This window comes from Echinops telfairi, unplaced genomic scaffold (assembly GCF_000313985.2).
Source record: "Echinops telfairi isolate 266 unplaced genomic scaffold, ASM31398v2 ScPeMD7_7424;HRSCAF=8462, whole genome shotgun sequence".
Classification (NCBI taxonomy): domain Eukaryota; kingdom Metazoa; phylum Chordata; class Mammalia; order Afrosoricida; family Tenrecidae; genus Echinops; species Echinops telfairi.
Genome location: NW_022111324.1, coordinates 83,800,871 through 83,821,093, shown reverse-complemented (window position 1 = coordinate 83,821,093; position 20,223 = coordinate 83,800,871). Strand labels below are relative to the sequence as shown.

The window sequence follows — 20,223 nt, the reverse complement described above, 5'->3', positions numbered from 1 at the left end:
TAACATATTGTCATAACCTAACCTTTGACTTCCACTTAAAAAAAATCGTTTGTCCATTTCTCTTGGAAAGATTGACACAGACCTCTGCATGAACTTTTCATTTCTTTGTAGTCTCCATTTGTGGGATGTAAAACCGACTTACATTTGACTAACTGTCCTGTGTGTATGCTGCCAGCGACACAATTATTTTGCTTTGATTGCTGTTCTGAGCCTGCATCTAGGATTTGGAACCTAGCCAACGTTCCTATCGTTGACTATTCAGGTCTTCTCTGTGTACTGTAATTTCCATCTGAGGTTTTGTTTCTGAGAAGATCGGTGATTGTGGGCATGCGGATAAAGATCGGATTGGAGTTATCATCTGTGTTGGCAAGTAAATCAACAAAGGGGTTGACAACATCACCATCGATCACAGGCGGTCAGGCCGTCAGTGTCTCCAGGAGTCATCTCCTGGCATCTCGTCTCATCATCGCCAGATCGCCATAGTTACACCACAGTGTGTTCAGACAGTGTGTTAACATTTCACAACATGTACACGCCTAGCCTGCCTGACACTGACTGCCCTCTAAGTAAGTCAGTGCAATCCAGGCAGATGGGCTGTGCGCAGCCAATGAGAAACATATGTGTCTGTCCTGTCACGTGTCTGTCCTGTAATGGATGGTCCCTGCTTGTGTCTCAGAATTCATGTTATTGTTATGATTCCTTAACACAAACTTATATTGATATGAAAAAACAAAGCTGCTAGGGTCATTGAATTTTGGTTCTCATCTATGGTTGCCTCAGTGGGCCGGACCAAGTGATTTCTCAGGCCTTCTATGGCTGACTGTCTGGGTAGTCTCCACTCCTGGTACAGATGGTAATGCATAGTTGACGTTTCTTCAGCAAATACTACGGAAGGCATGGGAAAGCATTTCAATGTCCAAAATCAACAACAGAAAGTGGAAGAGATACCATGTCTTAAAACAGCTTGGGTGAACATGCTCGAGATACTGAAAGGATATTGGTATGAAACTGATTCTAGGGCAGCCATGTCATATGAGGTTGTACGGAAAGTTCAGAGTCTAAAAGTAAGTATAGATAACTTTCTTTTAAGCACACAAAATACAGCAGGAAAAAAATGAGAGGACAGTAGCTTTTCTAAACTATGGCCCCATTAATAAGGCTGAAAACCTTGGCTTGCCTTCACCACCTATATTCAAATATTTGGATTTATGAATTCAAATATTTTTTGACTCAGTGCCCACCTGTCCACTTCTATGCCCCTATACGAATTCAGAGCCTTAGCAACTCCTGTGTAGTACACAGGTGGACACCCCTGAGGGAACGAGAGGCGGTGGTGAGGGGGTTAGAAAATGGCAAAAGCGACCCCCATGATCTGTGAAACATGGGAAACCTAGGGGGGTGGGTCGGAGGTGTTCTTGGAAGAACTCCTTACACAAGCATTTGGGATTTCTATGTGAACTCACATTGAAAGAAAGAGCACCTACTATGTGCAGCCACCCAGAGTGTTAAAGACAAGAGATGTCATTCTACGGACTAAGGTGTGTCTAACCCAAGCCATGTCATGAGGGTGCTTCAAACAGTGTCTGGGGAAATTCCAGTATCTTTAAAAGCCATTTCCCCCATGAACTCTGGAAAGCGCTCAATTCCCGCTACGTGCAAACTCTGGACGAGAATTAGGAAGACTGAGAAATTGATGCCTTTACATGACGCTGCCAGCAAAGAATACTGACTCCACCACAGATTGCTGGAAGAATGGAGACATCTATCTTGGATGAAGTACAGTAAGAATATGCTCCTTAGAAGTGAGGATAGTGAGATTTCATTTCAACCGGGGTAGTCATTTTATCAGAAGAATCAAGTCCCTGGAGAAGGGTACCACGCTTGGTAAAATGGAGGATCAGCGAAGGAGTATAAGAGCCTCCAGAAGATTGAGACAGTGGCGCTGACCACCTGCTTGGACTTAGCAATAATTGGGAGGATGGTGACGCAATGGGTAGTTGTTGTTTTTTAATAGGGGAGAGCGTGAACGCAGGCCCCCACTACCACAAATTACGCAGTCGAGTTTCCGCATTTGGGGAAATCGCAGGGTCAGCACATCCAGAGTGCAATGGGTGAGCCTCGCCGTGGGAAAACCACCTTCGTGATCATGGTGTCTCCCCTGCCAGGTAAGTATGCAGTGGGTAGTTTTTAGGGCCACTATGTATTGGAATAGAATCAATGGGACCTAGCAACAACAGCGACAACAATTGTGTGCGGCTGTGTGAACACTGAAGCTGTCTTCAGGTAAGGTTGTAGTTTTTCTGAATTGTCATGAGAAAAGTTTTTAATTACACTCACTTTGTCATTTTCCTTGACCTACATGTTCTTCTTTTAGTCAGCTTACTTATGAATTTTGTTTTGTATCGAAACATTGTTCAGGTAACTAATTAAATTAATTAGAGAAAGTGAGTAAGAAAACAAAAAATATGATCTCTTCTTATGTTTGTCTGAAGGGCAGATGCAGTTTCTGCTGGAAGTTGCTTATAGTTGCATATGTAAATGGTGGCCGGTGTAGAGGTAAGGTGGGCAAGGAAGTTAGCCGAGATGGGAGAGGGACTAGCATAGGACCCAAACTTCACATGCAGAAACAAACACAAACTCACTGCCATCAAATCGATTTTGACTCACAGTGACCTTATAGGACAGGGTGACACTATCCTTGTGAGAATCAGAGACTACTTTTTAATGTGAGTAGAAAGCCTAATCTTTCTCCTATGGAGCAAGTGGTGGTTTTGAACTGCTGACCTTGAGGTTAGCAGCCCAATGTGTGTAATCCAGTACACCTCCAGAAAATTACTCTTGAATAATTCTTCGTCTTCCTTTTTTCACCACAACATAGGTGTTTAAAAGCTCAAATCGTGATAATTTAGCTTCGCTTGTTGTGTTTTTACTCTGGTTGGAGTTTCTCTTTTCCGGAGGCATGGCGGCCTATGTCTGCTTTAGTGATCTATTTGCTTTTGACATAATCCCATGGTTTCCAGGACAACCTTCTGACATCACCAAAGTTTTTCAAGGGTCCTCGTGTTTCAAAGATTGGGAAGTCTCTATAAAGAAAAGAGGGGCTTTCTCAGTCAGAAAACACTCGGTGTGAGTCCATCTTCTCCCGTTCCCCCACTGGCTTTGTGATTAGGGGAAGAGACTTCGCGTCCTGGCTCCGTTTCTTCCCCACGGAAGCAGCAGCCCAGCCTAGAATTAGATGAGTAAGTGTGCAGCTTCTGATCTATGGGTGGGTGTTATGCAGAGCATGTGCTGGCTTTGTCTCTCCAGTAGCACCCCTTTTCTCCTTCCATTTAGTAAGGCTACCTTGCTTCGGAGGGAGTACTGTGCTGCCCCTGCAAACCCGGGACACCTGGTGGAATTGCCAGTCGGGAAGGTCTTTCTCTCCGGCAGTAGAAAGAGGTTTTGGCTCCACCCCCACATTTTGACTACTGGGATTGATCGAGACACGGTGGTAAGACACAGAGGGGGCCAATAAATCCTTGCTCAGGATTTTTCACTGTGGATGACAATCAGAATAGACTCAATTTTTTTTCCTAGCTATGTTAGGATGGAAGTAGCTGAATGGCACCGTGCTTACAATGCTGGGCTGTTAACCACAAGGTGGGTAGGCCGAACTCACTAACTGTTTGTACCATGGAAGAAGAATGTGGCAACCTACTTCCATAAAGTCTGGCAGCTTGGAAACCACGATGGGAGATTTCTACTCTGCCCTCCAGGGTCACTGGGAGGTAGAATCTACTTGATGAGTGGACTTGGCTTGGTTTTAGAGTTAATAAGAGGCGGTCTAAAAATCGCCGTCAATGATGGCCTCGGTTCTGAGAAAGGAAGGTGAGAGTTCTGGAGGGCCCATGCTGAGTGGGGCTCCCATTCCTGGTGGGATTGCTCCATGAGGCTCCAGTCTCAGGGAGAGAGAGCCTCAGGGCCAAACCTGAGATTTCTTTCAGCTGAGGTTACTTAGAGTTCCATTTTAGTCCTTCAAAAACAAAAGAACTAGTAAGATGCAAGTTCACATTTTCTGCTCATACTAATACTTTCATGTGTTATTATCATGTGAAAATAAACACTTGCATGTGCTTAATTATGTCTTTGTTCCATTATCATGGTTTTTCACACATTTAAAAACATAGCGCTTATCTACATTATCCTCTATACTGTCCGGTGCTTAACAAAACACTCTCTGTATTAAAATGTCATGTTTGATTCCTGAAAAACACCCCAAACAACCACACACTGCTTTTAGAGACTCTTTCCCGCATGATGGTTTCTCGTTACACTTCATTACCTATAACCTTGGAAGGACCCCAGCCAGAATTCTCCGTAGAAGTTAGGGTGGGGGCCCTTCATCTCCTCAACTTTGGACGTGTTATCAGAAGAGACCACTCCCTGGAAAAGGATGGTGCTTGGTAAAGCAGAGGGGCAGAAAAAAGATGACCCTTATCAAGATGGACTGACACAGTGGTCACAACAATGGGTGTTCACAAAACAGTTGTGAGGATGGTGCAGGGTCCGGTGGTGGTCCTTCTACTTACATCAGGTCATTGTGAGTCAGAACTGAATCAATGGCACTTAACAATTCAAATGGATATTATTAAATGGATAATATAAACTAGTTGGAATGTTTGAGACCTTCTTAGTTTTTATTTCTGTGGATGGTATTACTTTACATTATGGGTGTAAAAAAAAACGTCCAGAGGTAACAGAGAAGCAACATGAATTCCTTAAATAAAAGATTAATAAATACATCAAACTAAGACACAACCAAAAATATATCTCATGTCCACAAAATAATAGAGACAATTTCCTTGAAACCTGAAGTACTTTCCTAAAAAAGTGAAATACAGGGTGTAACAACAGCCTAGAGAGTGGAATTCAATTGCAAAAATTAAATGTTATATTTTCCCATTTTAATTTAAAATTACAAATCCATATTTATTTTAAAATAAGAAAATATAATATTTTTGCTTTCTTATCTTCTCTAATATCAAATCTGCACATGTTTTGATGCAAACACAATTCATACATAAGTCAACTAAATGTAAGGAAGAACATGTAAGTAATTATAATATTTTTTTCTCTCCTATTACAATTCACCTGCTCACAGAACCAGCAGTCAAGACATCAAAAGACTGCATGTATTGGGTAAATCTGCTGCAGAAGACCTCTTCAGAGTATTGAAAGGCAAGGCTGTTAGCTTGAGGACTATGGGGAAGCTGAGTCAAGCCATGGTATTTTCAATTGCCTTCTATGCATGTGAAAGTTGGACACTGAATAAAAAGGACCAAAAAAGAATTGATGCATTGAATAAAGAAGACGGGAAAAGAACTGGTGCCGGAGAAGAATGTTGCAAGTATCATGGACTGCTTAAAGAACAAACAGATCTGTTCTGGAAGAAGTATGTCCAGAATGCTCCTTAGTGGCAAGGATGGAGAGACTTTGTCTTACATACTTTGGACATGTTAGAAGAAACATAACCAGAATTCTCCCTGAAAACTACGATGGTGACACTTCGTCTCATGTATTTTGGCCATGTGGTTAGGAGAAACCAGTCCCTGGATAAGGGCGTTCATGCTGGGTAAAGTGGAGGGGCAGACAAACTGAGGAGGCCCTCAAGGAGGTGCAACAATGGGCTCAAGCATGGGAACGATTGTGAGGAGGGTGCAGGGCCAGGCAGTGTTTCCTTCGGTTGTGCACACGGTCAGTATAGATCAGAACCGACTTCATGGCGTCTAAGGACAACACAACCTCACCTGATGACATTATAAGGAAGGGCATTGTTGGCTTATGGAGTTTTGCTTAATCACAAGATTCCAGCCATGTCAAATGTTTTGATGTAAAATCTAACAGGAAAGCATGTTTAATGTTTCCAACACCAGCAAAACTCCTGGATAACCTCGATTTTCTAATATAATTTTTTAGAAAGGGAGGATCATTTATTATGATTCTCAAAGTATGTAAGGTATGAATTAAATTATTAATTCATATGAAGCAACTTCACTCATCAATCACCAGTAGGACTGGATATGTAGTTATTATATGGGTCTTGGCATTATGAAAGCAAAGCCTCTTTCATATTGGAGAGCACAGGAGAAAGAGGAAGCTCTCTACTTCTGTACAGTCAGTGTCAGAAACCCACAGGGGCAGTTCCTACTCTGTTCTATAGCGTCACTATAAGTTAGAATGGACTGGATGGGACGGAGTTTGATGTGGGTTTAGAGATGGTAAAAGAGTGCGTGTGGTCCAGTGGTTACATGTTGGGTTGCCAACTGCAAGGTCAGCGGTGTGAACCTTCTAGCTGCTCTGAAGGAGAAAGATGGGGCTTTCTGCTCCTGTAAAGAATGACAGGCTTGGAAACCCACAGGAGCTGTTCTACTTTGTCCGATACGGTCCCTATGAGTTGGCATTGGCTCAGGGCAGTAATTTTGGAGTTTGGTGTTTCAGTGTGGTACCACCAGAACTAATTTCTAGAAACTCTGTCCTTATGCTTTGGAGAAGATGCCTGTAACCTTTCTGTCTTGCTCTTTACCAACCATATAAAAGGAAAGAGAAAAGTTTGGCTCTTGCTTTTTAGGTCTGTTTGTCTTATCTGAGAGAATTCTACCTCTTAAAGGCAAGAATAGTAAGTTGAGAGAATTCTTTTTACTTCAGGCTATCAGTGGATAAATGAATTTCAATGGAAATCAGTTTGATTAACATTTAAATAATTTTCTGAACACCAAAAATATGGTGCTGAAAACAAAATGCGGAAAAGGAGTTGGGTCAATCACAGGCATCACTGACCTGCTCTGACCACTGCCCTTGACTTTGTAACTCTTTTCTGAAGCAAAAATCAATTCTCTCAATTTCTTTCACATCCTGGTCCCACTGTTGATTCACAGCACACTGATTTCCAGGAACCTCCTACCTATTCTCCCAGGGACGATACTCAGAGAGAGCTAAAAAAAAAACAACAAAACGGCAGAAGTGACAAGGACTTGGTTGTCAAGATTCCCTTCAAACGTGAGTTCTAGAATTCTCTCAGGCTTTGCTACTTAGACAAGTCCTGGTGGTATCGTGCGTTTACAAGCTGGCCTGCTGACTTCCAGGTCAGCAGTTGGAAAGCACCAGCCACTCTGCGGCTTTCTACTCCTATAAAGAGTGACAGTCTTGGAAACCCACAGGGGGTGCTGCTCTGTCCTATAGGGCTGTTAGGAGTCGGAATCAACTTGAGGGCAGTGAGTTTGGAGTGATTGCAGTTTTTGCTGTTTGGATGTGGTCCCTGGATCAGCAACTTGAGCATCACCCAGTAACTTGTTAGAAATGTAGAGTTTCAGGCCCTGCTTAGCCCACCTGAATATGCACCTGGCTTTTAACAGATAATTAAGATACATGTTTGTATTTGAGAACCACTACTCTATTTGTCCTGAGATTAACTCAGGGAAAGAAAAGAGGTTTTCTAATGTTGATGACACTTCAATGCCTAAGATGTGACTGGTTCACCCCGCAGTCTTTCTATCACTTAGCTCACACGCGGGAGCGAGCTAGAGGAGGCAAAGGGAAGAAAGAAGAATGGATGCATTCGTCCGGTGGTAGCGGGGAAGAAGACTGAATATCCCATGGGTCACCCAAAGATCAAACAAATCCTTCTCAGAAAAAACACACCAAACAGTTCTTCAGAGGGGAAAACGGTTAACACTTCAACTTAATTACTTGAGACAACTAATCAGGAAAGAGCAGTTACTAGAAAAGGACACCATGGTTGGCAAAGTGAGGATCATGGAATATAAGGAGAGATGGATTGGCCCAAAACAATGAATACCAACACTCAGGAACATGTCACAGGCCCAGGCAAGTTTTGTTCTGTTCTATGTAAAGTCCCTATGAGCCAGAGCTGGGCTGATTCAACAGCACCAAAGAATTCTGATACGTGGCCAGTTCCTGGGAAGAGGGGTCAACTCTTGGAGGGAATGAGATGCCTTTGTAGATCAGCAACCTCTATAAACTACATTTGGAGAAGAAAAACCTTGGTCTTCCTATTGTCTGTTAAGTCTCCTTGGATCACATGCGCATGAACCATCAGTGTAACTTTCCTGTTTCTTGTCCCCAAACTTATAAGTTGCCCAATCTCATTGCTTGTGACTTTTCTTTGCTCATTGTAAATAAGGTGTTGACATATGTCATTTCAATCAATTATCCCCTTCACTAACAGCAAACACATGTAGAAATTTGGATGCTTCAGGCACTGTTTTAGGTGCTTGATACACACATATAAACTCATTGAATCCACACACCAATCCTGTGTGGTAGTTAATGCTGGCCTCCCCATTTTCCAGCTGTGGAGTTGCAGAGCCAACTCAAAGCCAGGTAATGCAGAACAAGAACAGAATTGCCAAGTCATGAAATAAGTTAAAACAGCATCCTTGGGAGAAAGAGGTCATATGCCTGAAGTTCTATAAAAACATGTTTTCTCCAATTCTAATAAAGTTAAGATTATTGAAGTAAAAGACTATTCTTGGTATTGTAAGATCTATTCAGACCACAGTGTGTTTTCTTTGTTCCTCTGCCTGGTTACTGACGGTGAAGACAATATTCCCAAGAAAGGCTCACTGCCCCTGTCAAAAGTTCACCAGCTGCACCCGGTACTCTGGAGCTCGGGGGCAGCCTGGCCCTCCCCTGGAACTGCCTGTGGCTTTCTGACTCTTCTTCCAGCTGACTTTGGTATGCTGATGCAAGGGGCCCGACGAAGATCCAGAGGAAGAGACGTGGAAAAAAAATAAACACTAAAACATAAATGGCAGAAAGCATTCACAGAGCCATCGTGATTTTATTATTTGGTCTTAGGAAGGAATTTTATATTTTTGGTCAAGCTAAGAACAGTATGTGTTTTGAGCGTTCCGTATGTTCAGCCCAACTGGTGAGAAAGATCTGAAAGAAAGGATGGGTCGGTCCACAGGGCAGCACGGTTCCACAGTGCAGGAGGATACCGGCACCAGGTGCTTTGCTGGCACAGCGAGGACCCTAACCGAACAAAGCAGGGTCTTTATTCCTTTATAAGGATCACCACCTGACCTCCAGCTCTTTCCTGAACCCAACTCACTGCCATCCAGTCGGTTTAAATTCATCAACTGCCTCTTTGGGTTCCCAAAGTGACAAATCTTTATAGCAGAACGCCCCATCTTGATCCCTTCGAGGGGCTGCTGGGTTCCAACAAGACACCTTCCTGGTCGCAGCCCCATGTGTAACTCACCTTGCCACCACGATTCCTTTCTTTTCCGAAAGAACATGGCCCAATTTCTTGAATTCGGCAACATTGTAAATACTACTTAAAAAAACCAGACCCCCCCCTCAAACAAAACAAAACAAAACAACCAAACTCTCAACTCAAACTCACTGCCATGTACTCAACGCCGACGCACAGTGACCCGCTAGGACATGGGAGAACTGCCTCTGGATTTCAGAAGCGGTAACTCTGTGGGTGTAGAAAGCCCTGTCTTTCTCTCAAGAAGCAGCTGGTGGTCTTGAACTGCTGACACTGCAGTTAGCAACCCGACATGCACCCACTACACTACCAGATATTAACAAGGACTTTTTAGTGCACCCGGAAGAGCTTAGTTTGTGATTTGGTTTGTCATCTGAAGCAAAACAGAGGCTGATAAGACTTTTCAAAAGAGGTCACTTCTTAAAATTTGGAATCACTTTCAGCGAAATGGCCTGAAGTAGGCCTCCCTGGGTCTCCACTCCTAGGAGGGAGAAACAACACATTACACGCACTACGGCAGGACAGAGGGAGGGAGTCGGTGACAAGAAAGATCTCTGCCTCCATTTTGAATGACAAAAGAACATTTCCCATCTGGTTCTACACAGGGCACTTGCTGGTACAAAGACTTCAAATGTCCTTGGTGATGACCACGTAAGTTCTTGGTTTCCATACCACCACCCCCCCAAGCAAGGTTACTGATTTAAATGTATACTAAGTGTATGAGGGAGGCTTCAACAGATTAATGGAAAATGAAATTCAAAGACAATAAAGCTTTTCCATTAACTTTTTGTGTGATGAGGTTTGAAAGATTCATGAAACCATGTAATAGCAACGCAACACAGAAAGATAGACCACATTGTCGTGATCCTGAAAGGTTCCCTTGTGCTTTCCCTGGTCATGGCAAACTGATCATCAATCCTCTTGAAAAACAAACAGAACAAAAACCCCAAACTCAGTGCTACCCAATTAATTCTGACTCATACTAACGCAATAGGGTAGGGTAAAACTGGCCCATGTGGATTTCTGAGACTGTAACTCTTTAAGAGAGTAGAAAGCCTGGCTCTCCTCCCATGGATCAATTGGTGATTTCGAGCTGCTGAACTTGCACCAAGCAGCCCACCTTGTAACCACCGTGGCACCAGAAGCAATGAGCACTGTGCTTTCTATTACTGAGTTAGCCTGTCCTAGAGGGTCGGACAAACAGAACAGTGTGCATCTTCCGTGCTTGACTTCTTTCACTATGCAAAATGTTGTTAAATTTAACTCATGTGGTCTTTTATCAGTAGAATTGCTAGTCAAACGGTTCTCCATGTTTTACTTCCATCAGTCATGTAGGACAGTTTCGGTTGTTTCACAGCCTCGTCAACGCTGAGCATCGTCAATCTTTTGAACTTAAACTTGTACTCTGAATGTGTGTTTCTCATGTGACTGATTATGCTAAACATCCTTTGATGTAGTTAATGGCTATTCCTGCCACTCATCTGTCAGGTGGTGTGGTGGTCTCCATATCACTGTGGTACTGGAAGCTGTGTTACCTTTTGAAAATAAAATCAGCAAGGTCACCCACGGTAGACAGGTTTGTGTGGAGCTTGCAGACTAAGACAGGTTAAACAGGAGGATGAGGTGATCAACTTCTGAGAAAAGTGGCCAGCGCAAGCCTTAGGAGTAGCAGTGGAGCATGAGTCCCTCAAGTCGGAAGACACTAGGAGTAAGATCGGGAGAGAGATGCCCAGGTTGGAGTAGTTTGCACAACTTTCATCGGCTGATGTGGTATGCCACAAAATGAGCAGAAACAGCTGTGAACATCAACTGATAATAAGAATGTGAAATGCATAAAGTATAAATCTAGAAAATTGGAAATCATAAAAAGGAAAGATAACACACAAAGATTAATATCCTAGGCGTTAATGAGTTAGCATGGACTGGAATCGACCATTTTGAATCAATCCTATGAAGAGGAATGGTGGCATATCCATCATAGTAAGAACATTTCAGAATCTATCCTGAGGTGTAAGTTTGCCAATGGTAGGAAAATATTCATATACCTTATAAGGAAGACCAGCTAATAGAACTATTATTCAAATGTTGGCATCAACCACTATGGCCAAAGTTGAAGACATTAAACTTTTTTTTTAAGCCAATTTCTGCCATCTGAAATCGAACAAACAAGCAATCAAAATGCACCGACAATTCCTGGAGATTGAAATGTGAAAGTTGGATACAAAGAAGGATTGACAGTTGGAGAACAAGACCTTGGAGATAGAAACAATGTTAGAGATACCACGATAGAATTTTGTCAGACCAGCTTTTTCATCGGAAATATATTTTAAATAACATAAATATGACTATAAGAGGTGATAAAGAGTTAGAGTCTAGGAAACAAACAGTGGCAGTTCTACCCTGTCCTACAGGGTCACTGTGAGCATTTCCAACTCTAACAATGTATTTGTCTACTTCATTCCTCAGCTGTGTTAATGTTTTGAAGTTATTGTAACTAGAAGTATATGAATGAGGTTGCTTAAAAAATTCATGAAAAAATTAAATTGAAAGACAAGGAATTTTTTAAAAGCCCTCTCATATTAAACATTGCATGCCATCATGATGAAATTATGCCATTGCCATCATAAAAAACACTCATACTTTCCTTATAAGTTCTGAAGTTTACCATATATACTCGAGTATAAGCTGAGTTTTTCAGCACATTTTTAATGTAGGTTTGTGGTAAAATTAGGTGCCTCGGCTGATATTCGGGTCAGCTTATGTTCAAGTATATATGGTACGTTTACCCAAATCAACATAGCCACTCTCGCTTTCGCATGATTATTTTTGCCATCTTCTTACTTTTACTTATCTGTGTTTTTATATTTAAAATGAACCACCACAATCTAGACAGTATATTGCTTTAAAAAATATCCCATCTGATATCTCCCTTTTAAAATATTTAAAACTTTAACAAATAGGGAATTATCATCATAGTTACTATTTGTTTTCTAGCTATTCCATCTGTCATTTGCTCATTCCCCCTCCCTTTCCTGTTTTATTTATTTATTTCAGATCTCACTTTACCTCTGTGATTGGCCTATTATGATACTTCTGTTTTTGTTTTGTTTTGAGTGGTTTTTCTAGAATTTATGTATAGTATGAATTTTAACTGAATGAAGCTTATCTTCATTTGATTTCATGCCAATTCACTTTTAATGCTACAATCTTACAACAACATAATGCTTACATTCTTCCATTTCCCCCACTTTTTTACTACTGTTGTCACACATTTTACTTATTTATATTAGAAACTCTATGGTAGTTTGTTATTATTTTTGCTGTAAATAGTTAATTTAAAGAAACTTAATATCAAGGACATTTTAAAATGCAGAAAACACTTTCAAAATTTCATACCACATCAGCCATTTCCCTTGCTCTTCATTTCTTTGCATAAATCCAAGTTTCTAACTGGCACCGGTTCCTTCCTACCTGAACATTTCCCAGCAAGAAGTCCTCTCAGCTTTTGCTTGTCTGAAAAAAATCTTTGATTCATTTCCATTTTATATAATTTCTCTCAGCAATGTAAAGATGTGGTTTCATTGTCTTCTGCCTTGCATAGCTTCTCTCATGAAATTTTCTTATATTTGTTTTTCTATGTACGTGATTTATTTTGTCCCCCATCCCCACCCTGGCTGCATTTTAAATCTTCTGGTTACCATTTACCGTCAGTCATTTGACTGTGATGTGTCCTGGTGTGATTTTCTTTATGTTTGTTTTACTCGGGTTGGGGTTTATAAACCTATTAGATCTGTAGTTTCATCATTTCCATCAAATTTGGAGGAAACAACAAAAAGCCATTATGCGATCTTTCTTCGGTGCCTCCCTGCCTCCCTTGACTGCCCTATCCGCTCAATCTGCTGGAACTCTAATCACACACATGCAGAGTTTTCATAGAAAATTCCACATCTTTTAATTTCGTTTTCCACAAACTTTTTGAAGCCCCCTCATATGTTAGAATGTTTTTCACTATCACCCAGGTCAGTGAGATACTTAAAACAGTTCACTGTTAGTATGAACATAATCTAAGATATAGTTGACTTCAATAATTTGTAACTATATTTAGTCTACTAATTTTTGACTGACTACTGAATAATACCAACAGTGTTTCTGAGTGTGGAGATTCATTATCTTCCTTTGAAGAACGTTCACAGCTTTGAATGGTAGGCCATTGTGTCCGGTCTGATCTTTTTGAGGCTTTTCTTGAGATGATGTTGGCCTGACTCTAGCATATAGTCTGTAATCTAAGAGCTACCTTGTTACAGAGGCACAGGCCTTTGGGAATCTGTTCTGAACTTTCTCGAGTAATCAAGCCCTCCTCATTATGGCTGGTTGAAAACGGAATGCATTCCAGTCTTGGGTGAGTTCTGAAAAACATTCAGCTCCCAGTTCCCACGTGGTTCCTTCTCCACATTCGTGGCCTTTCCCCATATACCCATGCATTTCATTATTCTGCAGGAGGACCCCATGCAAGTTTCTGAGGCACTTTTCCCTTGTGGATCACATCTTTCCATAAGTTGTCTCACCTTGAACTCGGCTCTCAGCCTCTTCCACTCAGCCAGGCAGCTGTCCTCTGCTTGGCTCTCCCTGTCCGGCTCCACGGTCGAGGATGTGCTCCGCGAAGAAAGCCTGGGTGACTGCCGAGCTCCCCTGAGCTGTCTCCTTTCTATAAAGGATCACAGCGAACACTGCCTGCTGTCCACAGAGGAGTATATGATTTGTTTAATTTTCTAGTTTGTAAAGAGAGAAGGCGAAGATCTGGTTGCTGCTACTCCATCATGTTTAGAAGTGGAAGTCCTTCCTAATGTTTTAAAGATGAATCTTCAGTTTAGAACAAAGTACCCACCACAAATCTTTCAAATATTCCAGGTCAAATCTCAACATGTCTATAATAACGACAAGTAAATGCAGCACGTAGTTATAAAAGGGATCGTTTGGTTCAACTGACAAAGCTCAAAGGAGAGTCAAGGAGCAGTGGTAGCAGTTTATCAATGTGAGTTCCTTCCTTTGATGGTTGTATTGTGTGGTTGCGTAAGAGAATGACTTTTTTGGGTAGCAAGCACACAAAAAGTTTTCAGGGCATCAGGTCAACAGGTATGCGAAAAAGAAGATTCTCTGGGGGTGGATCTGAAACTTTTTTCCTAAGAACTTTGAGGATTGTTTTTAACAAAAAAAGTTCAAGTGCTAAAAAGGATTGTTTAACACTATGACATTGATCTCAAAATTTCACTGGTAAGGGGAAGATTAACCATAGAGTAAAATCACAGCAAAAGACATGGTGAGAAACATGTGATATAAAGTTGATGTTGGTTGTAGGGAAGAACAAACTTCCTACTCCCCAAAGAAACTCCCCAGGTTCCTTTATCGAAGCGTGAAGGTAAAAAAGAAAGTGAAAAAAGAAAACCAAGGCAGGATAACAAGCGTATCTCCAAACTCGCCACAGAAACCAGCCCGCACAAGTCTGCTGAAGAACCATAAATCTGTCTTGGCCATACTCACACAATGGTTTTTCCAATGTGCAGAAATGATTTCTCTACAAATTCCCGGACACTGTGGACTTCCCCTGTGGCAATGACAAAGTCCTCTGGCTCATCATTCTGTAACATCAGCCACATAGCCTACAGAGGGGGAAAAAAAGGGTCAGGGGAAGGCAAAGTGAAGTTATAGTAAGTGACTACTTTGGACATACAATGTTATCAAATGCACAAATTTTGATGTAAACATAAACAGCAAATTAATATGATATCCCAACTGTATCAGTTTTCAAACTTTTCTGTGCATCAAAATTACATGGGGTGTTTCTTAGTATAGATTTCTGAGTAGCCACAGCTGTAATAGAGGTTCTCGTTCAGGAGAACATGTCTTAGGATTGACTGATGTTTATTTGTCTACTCTGGTGAAAACAGACATAAGAAAACACTTGCCAATGAAACATTTTAGAATGTGACATGGGTGACAATCTCCATGCTGTGCAGTCACTGTCACCATCCTTCTCCTATTTACTCTTCTGTTCATTACATGAACGAAGTGCCCCAGGAATCTACTTTTCACTTACTAGGTAGATTTCACCTAGGTAGGTAGGAATAATACACTGAGAACAGTCTTCGGGACACAATTTCTTATGCTTTGAGAAGAAAAACAGTTTCAATGTATTTTGGAATTATTCTTCAGTTTACAGATAGAAGAACTATGTAGATAGAAAACAAGACCCATTGTTTTTAGGCAGATTTTATTCTCAAACCTATTAACCCACTACCTTTGAGTCATTTCTGATTTATAGCAACTCTATACAAGGTTTCCAAGACTGTAAATCTTTACGGGAGCAGGCAGCCTCATTTTTCTCCCTCAGAGTGGCTGGTGGGTTTGAAACACCAACCTTGCAGTTAGCTGCCCACTGCCTAACCTGTAGAATCGCCAAGGCTTTTGGAGCTGCTAATTACAAGGTCAGTGGTTCAAGTCCACCAGCCACTCTTAAGGACAAAGATGAGGCTGTCTGCTCCTGTAAAGATTTCCAAAGCCTCAGAAACCTTATGTAGGATTGCTATGAGTCACAGTCAATTCAAAGGCCATGGGAAAGGAGAGATGAGGCAGGTGGAGTGGCTCAGTGGTAACAGTCTCAGGTCAGTTAACTGATGATGAAAGAATTTTGGGTAGGGGATAACTTTACATGACTGAAATATCAGCTGTAATATTTTGTGATCAACCAGAGATCATGGTTGATGAATATAGACACAGTACTTTAACATTTTATACTTATTACAATTGAGCTTCATTATTTATGAATTATGTCGTTGAGAATCTGCCTACTTACTAAAGTTTACCTATAATCCCCCAAATCAACACTGGCACTTCGGTGCCTAGCCATTCCTAGACAAATGCAGAGATGTGAAAATGCTGAATTGCCCAACCTTCATCTTCTCAGCTGAGACTGAGAAAAGAGACACTCTGCCTCCCTGCTTCGGTTCTCAGACTCCTATGGCCTTCCCATGACTTACTTAATGCTATGTTTTCCAGTTTTTGTGTTTTCTGTTGGTACTTTCACAGTTTAGAGTGGCCCCCAAATATAGTATCGAAGTGCTATTTGGTGTTCCGAAATGCTAGAAGGTTGTGGTATGCCTTTTAGAGAAAACGCGTGGTGCATAAGCTTGAATGTTAGTAAATATAGTTCAGTGTTAATGAATAAAAAATATATGTTAAACAACATGAAGCCAGGTTTTATATTGATTGGCTGAATGCAAACAGTGGCTGAGAAACTCTATAATACTATATTTCCCCTAGAAGCTATAATTCAGCATTTGCTAATTCAGTGTTCATTACAGCTTTATGGGACATAACTCCCATACATACCAATGATTGAGTGTATATTAATAATAACAAAGAGCTTGATTGCTTTTAAAAAAGCACAAAAATACCCAGTATTCTCTGTATGGGGATAATGCTGTCAGCAGAAGGGGCATTCAGTAGCCGTTCGGCTCCCTGAGGCCAGAGTTGCTAGACACCCTGATTGAGAGGCTGTGTGGGGCTGAAGCCAGCCAGATCCTGTGCCCCGCTCAGGATACGGCAGTTGAAAGAAGGTGAACTATTAGCAGTTGAAGCTCTTCAAAAAGAAGGTTTTGTTAATACATGTACTAGCAGAGGCCTGTGAGGGAACAGCATGCTCTGTTCTGTGACCTGTCTGTCTTTGAACATTCAGTCCCTTCAGTCTGCTCTTCTCTCTCTAACCTCTCCCTCTAGATTCAGCGCAACTGTTTCAACCTAGTCATTGGAGTGAATCCATACCATCTCACATGGTTGCCCTGGTAACCTAGGGCCAGCCTTCACTGGGCTCGAACCTGTCCTTTCCCATCAAGGCACCAGCCTTCCCCGCCTAAGCTAACCCTACCATTCAAACCGTGTGTGTGTGAAAGCGTGTGTGTGTGTGTGTGTGTGTGTGTGTGTGTGTATGTGTGCATGTGTGTGTGCGCGTGTGCGTGCGCGCGCGCACGCACACACACACATTTTGGCTTTCATCAAATACTTTAAATGTATTTAGGAAAAATGAAATTGTGCTTCTGGCAAGAATTTCTACAAGAATATTTTTCCAAGGGATTAGATGTAACAAGGTAAATACATTTCAATGCATTTTACTCAAATTTCTCTTCTAAAAATAACATTTCAAATAGGTCTTTCAGGACCTCTCAGATTGTTTTATAGCCTTTGAAACAATTTGTTGTGCTCAAGGAGCCTCAAAAAATAGTCACATTAGTTGTCAGGTGAGAAAGCAAGCAAGAGCTGGCTGTAAACAAAAGGAGACGCAGTGCTCACTGGGTCACGGCGGATGAGTTTTAAACACGGGCACAAGTTCCCTGGTGCTTGTTTTGCTTCCTCTGATGGCATCTGGGACGGCGGGGCTGCTCACTTTCACAAGACCGAGTGCTAGGAGGCTGCTCTTTGCCATCAGACTATCTGTGGCCTCTGACCTATCAATTTCTAGGCATTTCCTGTCAAGTTCCTACTGGAGCAGACTCCAGTCTGGGAATGGGAAGGGAAAGAATATACAACTCTAGACTATTTGTTATTGCTGAATAGTTTACTGAATTTCGTGGAGAAAGGGGGCTTTGTTTGACTCTCCACTGAGTATGCGGAATGGTCATTGACTGGTCAATGATGAACAGGTGACATTCTGCGTGAGAAGAGAGGCGATTTGGTGTTCTGGCGTGATAATGGGTTAGTAATTTGCCACCCAGCCGCGGCCGAGTGTATCCCATTGTGATGCTAGATCATGTCCGGGATACAAAGGCTGCAGTGTGAGAGGTCCTGGCGAGTCACCTCCGTATACAGCTGCACACGTTGATCCGGTCCATTTATTCCCTGATGGATGGCACAACTGAGGCAAAAGTTCACCAGCTCTCACCTTCCTGTTCGCAGACGGAAGCACATGACCCATGACACAGCCAGGCCACAGTCTAGGGTAAAATCACCACCTGGCTTTGGCTTCTGACTACAGAAACAATTTTGAGGTTACATGTTTTAAGCGTCTCTTTGTCTTCCCACATTCTTTGAGTAGTCTCTTATGATTATGATTGACTTATACATTTCTTCATCTTACTCACTTTCAGTCCTGACCTGGTCACCAGTGCAAATGAAAGAGAAAAAAATGTTCTTCCCCTTGCTTTTTATCCATCCCACAGGGAGGAAAGGAAGTCAGTTAAGAACTCGACCAGGGTTTCAGATTCTTTAGCATGAAAACATTCCTTACTGTCCAGTGAACAGTGCAATTTCAATAAGCTCTCGCATGCATTTTGCTTTGGAGGCAAATTAAGTTTAAGGGGACTCTGACTCCACACACTTCCATTTAAAGGTGCAGCAAGTCTGGATTAAGGTGACCAGATTTTAACATTGGTAAAGCGGGACACCATTGATAAAACTCATATTCTGGCGAAATAGCCACATGGCAGCCGAAAACTGTATACCCTAGCTTGTGTGCATTCTTTCAAAAAACTGGGCCTTTTTAAAACGCCATGGGACGCAGGGAAAAATTGTTAAAGATAGGGACTGTCCCGCCAAAAGCGGGACGTCTGGTCACCTTAGTAGACGGGCACACCCAAACCAAATCATAGCAACACTGGATGAGTGAAGTATTAGTTAAACAGGGACCTGTCAATGGAAGTGATGTAATCTATTTAATCCACAAATACAAGCATGAGAACAAAATAAAACTTTAACATTTCAAACATATATCGCTTTCTCCCACAAGGACTATTCAGTCATTCAAATGACCAACATGGTGGCGGAGGGCAGACCAACCATGGCAGGCCATTCCATTCCCCTTTCCTGGCTTGGGTGCCGTTCACAGCTGGACCAGTGAAGGAGAACACCCAAAGTACATCACCACCGCCAACTAACAACACCTGATTCCGTGCATGCCTTTTGGGGTGTGATACGTGTTTGTCTTAACAACCTGAATGCTACAATTGCTTCCACTTCACTATTAACCTCCGGTTCAGTATCCAGCCACAAGCACTTATTAACTGAGCTGTCATCCATGAATAACAAGATTTGTTAATCAAGGTTATGTTTAACTACATTTATTTGACGGGCACTTTTTTAGCCTAGTGCTTCTGTGCTTTCTGTCCTTCTGTCATCAAAAAGTCGTGATTTAGAAACAGGACTGTATTTCAGCGGGGAAAGACTGTGAAATAATTCTAATAAAAAGCATAAGGATTTAAGCAGAAGAGATGCCAAGCACGGACTCGTTTTTTTACATTTCACCCTTAAGTATTGGTGAGGTGCTACTTTTGTGATGGCAGCCTGGTGTTCTCAGTTTGGGCCAGCACTTCCAGTAGCTATGTGCTGGGTCAGGTGTGAGTGTTCTGTGAAATTCACATAGGTAGGTGAAAGGTTAGTCTAGGAGACTCATTTCTACTCTCAGATAGTGTATCAAATGATCCAATTTAACTATATATAAAGAAAATAAAACAAAAATACAGTCTGTTATCTTCTCAATATATTACTATTGTTCATACTGTGGGATAGGAATCCCTCTTATTTAAAGCCCTTCAGCCACCTTAAAGATATAAAGTTATTGAACCAAAAAGGTACTTAGACAACCAATGAATGAGAGCACAAACAACTACCTATATGAGATCAAACAGGCAATATTTGCCCAAAAGCAAAGATAAGAAGGAAAGGCAGGGCAGGGAAACTGGCTGGATGGAAATGGGAAGGCAAGTTAGAAATGGGGAGACTGCAAAAACAACAACAAAAAACAAAGCAGACCCACAACCCCCCTGAGAAGCCCCCCAAATAGACTTCAGGCTAGGAAGCAGGGTAGTCCCCAGAAGCCTCCAGGACCAGTGAGGAAATAGTCATAAAGGTCAGCAGACAGACCAGGAATTCTGTATGCTTTTTTTGTTTTTGGCTAGTTCCAC

General features: G+C 41.8%; 1 protein-coding gene and 1 non-coding gene across 2 annotated transcripts in view; both read right to left on the bottom strand.

Annotated features, from left to right (window-relative positions):
* The window catches only part of GMDS (GDP-mannose 4,6-dehydratase), a 698,702-nt gene that overhangs the window by 151,881 nt on the left and 526,598 nt on the right, over nt 1-20,223 (bottom strand). Inside the window, exon 7 of the mRNA XM_004700180.2 lies at nt 14,813-14,931. Within this exon, the coding sequence (XP_004700237.1) occupies nt 14,813-14,931 (119 nt within the window). The remainder of the gene's footprint in view (nt 1-14,812; nt 14,932-20,223) is intronic.
* Nucleotides 2,012-2,173, bottom strand: LOC115872439. The gene has a single exon (XR_004047841.1). It is a non-coding gene; the product is annotated as a U1 spliceosomal RNA (small nuclear RNA).